Source organism: Mycetomoellerius zeteki, unplaced genomic scaffold (assembly GCF_001594055.1).
Source record: "Mycetomoellerius zeteki isolate Tzet28-1 unplaced genomic scaffold, Tzet1.0 scaffold174, whole genome shotgun sequence".
Taxonomy (NCBI): Eukaryota; Metazoa; Arthropoda; class Insecta; order Hymenoptera; family Formicidae; genus Mycetomoellerius; species Mycetomoellerius zeteki.
Window position 1 is genome coordinate 3,153,095 of NW_017256696.1, and position 8,609 is coordinate 3,161,703.

Below are 8,609 nucleotides of genomic sequence, written 5' to 3' on the forward strand. Positions count from 1 at the left end.
TTAATTATGAGTAACACATGGTATTTGTGGTGTACTCATTTTTTTTTTTTAAGTAAAATGTTTTGTGGAAAGACATGATAAATATTAAAAATTATTAAGTTATATGATGAAGAAGAACTGTCATTTTTTATTAAAATTAATATGATCATAATGGCATCTAGAATCGTTAAAATACCTATATATGTCACGTTAAAAATATCGAAGCATAATGTATTATCAAACAGCGTACATCTTACACATAGTTAAACATAGTAATTACGTGTCTCCAATGTCTCAAACGAGAAGAACGCCATATCCTTCGCTGAAAGGCTCTGGAATGGACGAGCAATCGCATTAATGTATCGCACGTGTAATTTACGCTCGTCTTCGCCGCGAAGGAAGTTACGGCGAAGGAATAGCAGCTGATATCATTCGGAAATGTTTAATATGTATCGATAACGGGAGGGCTTTTGCAATTCGCTGAAATGCGCTTCCAAGAAAACGTAATGGCATTAACGGCCGAGAGAGGGATGGAATTACATTGATTATTCTTGTGATACGAATCAGAGAGTTTCTTGGGGCCGTCCTCTGACGTTTGTCAGAGACGGTTGACACACAGTCCGATTATAATTTGCGTAAGAAGCACGGGCACGTGAGCGTGCAATTATATCCTCGTCAAGTCGACCACGGGGGTGGTGACCGCGGTGGTAGGGGTGGCTCCGTATCGACCGGCGATTAAAATATAATTTGTGATTAGGCCACTTAACGAGAGCGATCGCCCAGATTGGAGGCCTATTATGCGTTGGTACGTGACGACAAACTATTACGACGTAAGATGTAATTGCGGGCCGTTTATAAACGGCCGCGGTGGCGTTAAGGGCAATTTACACTTTGGCCTGCCTCTATCGATCGACGATTTTAAGAGGGACTCGATTATTACGCGGGATCAGCTTTAGGTAAAATACGAGGTACGTTGTGTACCGGTGCTCGTTTTCGTTATGCATTGCGAGGGACAATTGTTGAATTGTCCAAGTATCGGCGCACGTGCTGTTAGATAAATGTAACAGCGCGCAGCCGACGATGCATACTGTATAGTTAAAGGGTTAAAAATATACCGCCTGACCTCGACCACGTTATGCAAAACAACGTATCCCAGAAAATTCCACGCTCCGCTATCCTTCTCTACACTAAACCAGCGGTGTAATAACGGCAATCAATGAACAATAGCACAATAAACAACGAATTGGTTATTCATTTCAATTATAATAAATAGCACACAGATAAATGTAGAGGAGAAGATTTATTATTCGATTGCAAAACATGAGATTAGTTTTATTACGTTTGCGTGTAATAGGGACTGCATTTCTATATACATTCTTTAGCGGCTTTGAAATATAAATTACTTCTATAGTAAAGCTTTTCAGTCAATCTCTCTCGATTTTCTCACAAATTTCTTATTTTATTAAGTATCTTGGTATCTGAATTTTAATTTAAGAATTTACTCATTGAAATTAAACGAGAATTAAAAAATTGCATTCTGTTTGCATTTATTCGTCAATTAGAAATGAAACTTTCGGCATTTTAAAATTAGGATAAAAATATTCCGCAACAACTTTTACTTTAACTCTTAATTATTTTATATAACAATTGACGTAAATCAAACTTGTGTTTAATTATTACAATTGTTTATTCTGTTTATTTTAATCCTGATAAGAGGTTTTCATCGTACTGTTAATTAATACGTGCTGATAAAAATTTTTTTAAATATTTGAATGTCTGTAATTACATAGAAAATATCATGAAAAGTGTAGGTACATTATTTCTTTAGTGGATAGCGAAAATTATTTGTTCAAGAAGATTAATTTCTATATCTACCGATAAAATTCGCCAAGCAGTCATGAAATAAACAAGCCGTTCCAGCGGCGCGCTAGGAATAATCGATCGCGTCGTTCATCAATGAGAATTACAAGTGAATTTATTTTCATCGTTATTGCCGCGATATACATATGGCATACGGCAATAAAGGGGGACCAGGACGAAGGTGGAACATGGCTGTGCAATTACATGTCCACTGTGTGTCCAGGTGAGGTACGGACGGCGATTACCACGGAAATCGTGTGTAATCCTTAATTAAAATTAGAGCGGCTCTCGCGATCGCAGCAGGGTTGCGACTAGTGAAGGAGGAAAAGGAGGAGGGGGAAGAAAAGAAAGAAAAAAAAGAAGAAGGGAAACGGTCCGCGCTCAAATTCATTGGATCCCACGGCGAGCCAGAACTCCTATCTCTCCAGCTTACCTGCGGGTTTCGTCGGGAACCTCTCTCCCCTTTATTATATTTATTAGGATTCGGAGTTTTATGATCGGTGTGAATGCGCCGGGAAACGTTCCCTCGATGAAATTGCACTCTCGCTGCTTATATCGAACCTAGATGTTCGTATCTCGACGATTATGATCCACGTGTACGAGATATGTAATGCGCGTGCAACGCGAATCCCGATGCCCCGTACTCGAGTGAGCGCACGAGTCGTTAATGAATTTAATAAACTTGCGGGTAGGGTGATAATATTAATGTATATTATCTCGTTCACCTCGCGGCGAATCGCGCGTTTTAGACTTTCCATTTCAGCGATATTTCGATTCGTGACAAAAGACACGACAAATAGTCGACCGTGTCATAATTAAATAAAATAGCTGAGCTTCTCAATGATAGTGGAACGATTTTGCTGATGTATTTAAAAATTTAGGTAGATATAAATCTGAAAATTTTGTTGAACTATCAAAATAATTATGTATACTGAGAAAAACTTCTAATTGAAAATGACGAACCAGAAAATTTTGATCATATCAATCAAAATTCTGATTTATATTTTCAACCGGAATTCTAATTCAACCAGATTCTTTTCAGTGTAAGAAATTCGAAAAAATGATGAATAATGCTGCAAAAAGTTTTGATCTAGCAACCTGTTTGAATACCTTATATAATTATTTTAATAAAATTTCAACAAAATTATTTTCAAATCTACTCTCCAAATTTTTTTTAGTGGAATTTTACTCTAAAAAATGAAAATTGAGCTAGTCTTGAAAAAGAGTGACTCAATTTTCAATCTTTAAAAGATTCATTCTTCGGAATGAGAGTCACTCTAAAAGTTTTGGAGAGTGTATTTAGCTAAATTTTAGATACTTCAGCAAAACCATTCTTTCCGTGTATAGAAACAATTGTCCTGGATAAATACATGTTCTAAAGATCTATTTAGAATTACTTTCCCTATTCGTGTTGCTTTATAATATATATGAAAGCACTGTCCACGTATATCGTAATCTTCCGAATGTCTTCCGATTGTCGTGAATTAAACTCATGACAACGCATTTATTGTAGCAATTAAATTATTACGTTATACGCGGTAATTTTAGTGACATTGCATAAACTCATCGAGTTGATACATCGTCCATTATGGTGATATATTACGGACAGCAGATCTCAGATCCGTAATTTTCTCTATATCGACCAAGAGGTATAAACTGAATGCAACGAGCGACGGGAATGACACGTGGGCAAAAACAGGAAGAGACCATCCTCGAACGTGGGATGTACGGCAAACCGAGTGGCATTATTTCAGAAAATATCTGATCGGCCGTGACGTCGCGTACCGCGATACAAGCTCGCGTACCGGCACATGTAGTTACACGTGTCCGACGCACTTTATCGCGCATAATTAATCCAGGACTAGTCTACAGTGAGAGCGATGAGTCCGCGCGCACTGAAGAAATACAATTTTCTACGTAGCTCCAGTGGTTCGGAAGAACTGTAGAAATTAATAGGGCGTGCGTTCGACGTTGCGCTGCTGTCCCTTTGCTCATTAGAATATCGCTCTTTCACTAATTAAAAAAAAAAAATATTTAGAGAAATGTGTCGCAAAAATTTAAAAGAAAATAAAAGGAGCGAAAAAATTTAAAGAATGAAACACTTCATTTTTTATTTATTTGTAATTTTTTTCGCTCTTTTATGTGTTATGTTTAACTCTCATTTTAACCAAAGCGATATAATTATTGCAATAAAATCACTTTTAAAACGATAAAATAAAAATAAAAGTTTTATAAGTTTACTTTATATTTTTTTAAATGTCGTATTAATGGTATCTGGTATAACAGAACTATGTTGAGCACTGAAGCATGTGCATCTAATGATGTACTTCAAGAAAATTAGCTCGTTATTTAATGAAATTGAAAAAATTTTGAAAAAGCGCTGATCTAAACTGATAATATAATTTATATTGTTCATTTAGATCACGTTTTTCAATCTTTTTCAATTTTAATAACATACTTATGAGAAAGATAGACTTCCGTGTAAAAATACAACATAACCGTAAAAATATTTCATAAATTTTGTTACAAATGTTAAATTACAATAATATATTATAAAATTAAATTAGGTATTCTCTATTTATATAAGAATACACAAGATACAAAATGTGTACAAGGTAAATCGCGCTTATTGCGAAAAGTTCGAATATCTTACATAGACGAAGATATAAGTATTCCAGGGGATGCATCTTTAAGTAAGTACTTTGCATCACTGGACTTCACGTAACAGGACCGAGGAGATCTCGACCAGGTCGGGCTTAGGAGTGGATAGGTGCGACGCGCGTGACTTTTAATCCGATAATCGACACCGTGCACACGCATCCGCCCTAACCCCCTGACTGGGTTCAGCTCTAGGCCCGGGGCTCTTGAACAGATCGAATTGACTCTCTCTACATCGACCATTACCTGGTCACGGCTGTCAGCTCGGGTGCTCGCACTCACCCGGCGCGAATAATATAATAAATCACGCGGGTAGAGAGTACGATACCAGGCGACTTCCCTCGACTACCAGAACTACGTTTCCAACGCCGGTCGTACGCCCCGATCCCCTGTGTGTATCTGTCCAGTGTACACGACCGGCGTGTGTATTATACCTGCCTACGTACGTTCGTGCCTAGGTGTATATCAGTGGCGCCGCGATCTCACGACTTCCATGTTTAGCCGCGCTCTCTGTCGCGGTCGTTGCTGTTGCTGTTGCTGGTCATAAGCGAGAAATTGCGAAGTAACCGACGATGTAAGAGAGAAACAGAGGGAGAGGGAGAATTGATCGTGCCTGCCACTTCTCATGTTTTTCCACTTGAAATTGTTATGTAATTCCGCATGACGGCATTGATCGCCAACACCGCGCGAAGCGCCCGACTACGACCTAGGAATCCTTTAATGATACCATTATTATACAGTTGAAAAATTTATGTTAAATTTAATACATTTTGTGTCTTAAACGGTTCATTCAAATTTTTGTGTTAATTTAACACAAGATGAATATGTTAAATAATAATACAAATATTGTGTAAAAAAATTAACACAAAAATTATATCAAATTATAAGCAAATTGTGTCAGTGTTATACAATTTGTAAACAAATTGTGAAAGCATATTAGCTCTTCTATACTTACAAAAATCAGTAATTATTTTTTTATGAGATTGTGCAATAATATTCATGAAAAAAAAAAATATATATATATATATATTTATTCACAAACTATATCTATACATGATAGCTTAAATTAATAAAAAAAAAAAAAAAATATTAGCAGAGCGTGGTTTCGATCCACGGACCTCTGGGTTATGGGCCCAGCACGCTTCCACTGCGCCACTCTGCTGTTTTAATTGACTAGGCTTTAAAACAGTACAATTATGAACTTACTACAGTTCAGTTATATTAGAAGTACAATTTATAGTTGTGCGATTATTATTACTAGAAAAACATTTTAATATTTTTACTTCAGGAAGATCAAAATGTTTTTATATGAAAAATAGAAAATATCATGTCATATACAAAATCAATATTAAGTTTGAAATAAATTTTTCATAAATTAAAATATTTTTACATTCATGTTTTTATTATTTATTATATATATATATGTGTGTGTAAATTTTTTTAATTTATAAAATTCCGGAAAGTTAATGTTTAAGGTATCGTATCTACTCTAATGATATTGCGGAATTTTATTATTTATCTTATACTTATAATTTCTTATACTTATAATTTTTTTTGTACTGCAATGTATTTCAAATCGATTAAAGCTATTTCTTCTGCTTTCAAAAATGATTGTTTTGACACAGAAATGGCTCAATAAATTTCACAAATATAAGTAACGCGGAAACCGGCGCTGGCTTACTTCGAGTTCGGACAAGTCTGATGGTCTTGCACAGTAATCTTTGTACGCACCGCGGTCTCCCGTGGTATAAGGGCAGTATAAACGAGATTGCGACGAGGATTGACACGAAGAAAACGGTAGTCGAAGAGTTAATCGTAAATAATGGCTCTGAGTTCGCGCACGTTCGTGACACACGATAGAATGTATGCACGAATTCTTAGATTGGATAAACGCGAATGTCAGGTGCCCGCGAGGCAAGGAACGCAAGCACTATTATTAACTCGTTTTATAGCCGGTATCTAAACTGCGAATAAACGAACATTAATTATGTATGGACGCAATAAAATCTGTATTGCTCGTGTTGTGGATAAGCGAGTTTCACTTTTTGTTTTTATTATTTTCGACATTGGCAACAAATCACGGTGATATATCACCCATTCGATTTCGTAGACGTGTCTCTCGTTGGTAATAAAAACGACGTAATATTTAGTGATTTGGCAAACCGAACGTACGTAATCATACTGTACGAATCTATTTTTATATACTGATTTGAATTCTCTTCAGTAAAGTAGAAATACTATACATATAATTACTGTGGATGAAATGAATCACGTTGAAATCAATTACGCAATAAAATCTTCAAGTGTTTATAAAAAAGAAAAAAAATCAAAATAAAGAGAAAATAGTCTCTCTTAATAGAATCTTATTAATATTTACAATTTTATTACATATACATTCCATGAAATATTAAAAGACGAAAGAAAAGCTTATCAATTTAATTTATTGTATTATAATCTTTAATTCATAATCCTCAATCTCTCTCTCTCTCTCTCTCTCTCTAGTGCGTGTCTAATATGGACTTTAGAAGAAAACACTACAAACATCAATCACTAAATATTAAAAAACAAATAACTGTGACACATCTGACTGAGAAGTAACGCTAACAAGATCTATCCTCTTCTTTTTTTAGTCTGACATCGTCCACCAGAGTGTCTACGAACTGGTGCATAGCGAAGACCGGGAGGAATTACAGCGGCAATTAATGTGGAATTCTTTCTTGCCCGCCGAAAGTGCAAGCTTGCCTTTGCACGACGCACTCTCGCCCCAACATTGTCATCTGCTCGAACGTAGTTTCACGGTTCGCTTCCGTTGTCTTCTTGACAATACATCAGGTTTTCTGGTATGTACACCTTGCTTTATGTCGCATTACTTGTATTTTTGCACCTCTTACATTTTTAATCGCACCACCAGCTTACGCACAATCCAGACAAAAATGTGGATTTTTTATGTATAAATGTACATATGAATATGAAATATGCTTATACATACAAAATGTGTTAGAATCATTCCGATATTTATCGATTAATATGAAATAATTTGATTTTTTATTTAATAGGTTACCAATTTTTTTTATTTAATAGGTTACCATCTTGAGCTTTAAATTAAATTTTATACTTAAAATTGAAATCGAATTATAGGTACTTTTGACTCTCTGTCTGCAATCTGAATCTTTTTTGACATGAGCGAAATTTTACTCAAATTTCTTCCTCATTTTTGTTCAAATTTCAATTTTTATTACGTAAAAGTGTTAATATTGAGTTAATTGATAATGTAATATTGAAAATTTTGTCCACATTTTTTTGAAAATCTAAAACAATTAAAAAAAACTTGTGCTAGACAAAAAAGATCCAGAGTGTAGATAGAGGAAGTAAAAATATGATTGCAACAGAGGGTTAATTAATTAAACTTTTAAATATTAAATATTTTTTTAATTTAAGTTTAACATCTTAATTTTTAAACGTATTAAAAACAATCATAATACTATATCTACTAATACATAATCTAATGAGATTCATCTAATAGAATTCATTTAAAAAAATATATTAGGTTTGTTTGAGATCCAAATATTTCTAATACTGTGTACAATTGTTAAAGACCTCTCGAAATTGAAAATTAAAATATTCCAAGTTAAAAAAAGCTACGAGAGTACAGTGTGGTAATTTTGGCACACAAATTTTTAATTAGTTATGTATTATATGTACATAACTTATATTTAGATTATTATTACAAACTTACTCCGAACGTTTCGATATGGGGCTATCCTTAGAGTCTAATATTATCTCGAATATTTTAACGTATTCGGATGCTTCGTGAAAGCATGTAATGATCTCGAAATCTTTGCGGCAAATGCGCCACGTAATTACAATAAATGGTATGCGCGCTGGCTGCCTTAGGTAAGAACCAAGCCAAGTAGGAGTCGAGATGATGTTCCTTCACGGTTACAAAAGCGATGTGCCGGCATACAAAACAGTAATTAATAATTTCACTGTCATAAAGGGAAGAGGAGCGAGCTCTTCTCTCCGTTCCATAACGACACCACTATTTCCCCCGCTCTCGCGTAATTGCTTTTTTTTTTCTCTTCCATCCTCCCGTCCATCTCCTCTTCCGACCC

At 35.0% G+C, this 8,609-nt stretch overlaps 1 protein-coding gene and 1 non-coding gene across 2 annotated transcripts in view; one reads left to right on the top strand and one right to left on the bottom strand.

The window, feature by feature from the left end:
* ss (aryl hydrocarbon receptor spineless) overlaps window positions 1-8,609 on the top strand; it is a 202,448-nt gene that overhangs the window by 187,177 nt on the left and 6,662 nt on the right. Inside the window, exon 5 of the mRNA XM_018446204.1 lies at window positions 7,128-7,337. Within this exon, the coding sequence (XP_018301706.1) occupies window positions 7,128-7,337 (210 nt within the window). The remainder of the gene's footprint in view (window positions 1-7,127; window positions 7,338-8,609) is intronic.
* Window positions 5,588-5,659, bottom strand: TRNAM-CAU (transfer RNA methionine (anticodon CAU)). The gene has a single exon. It is a non-coding gene; the product is annotated as a tRNA-Met (tRNA).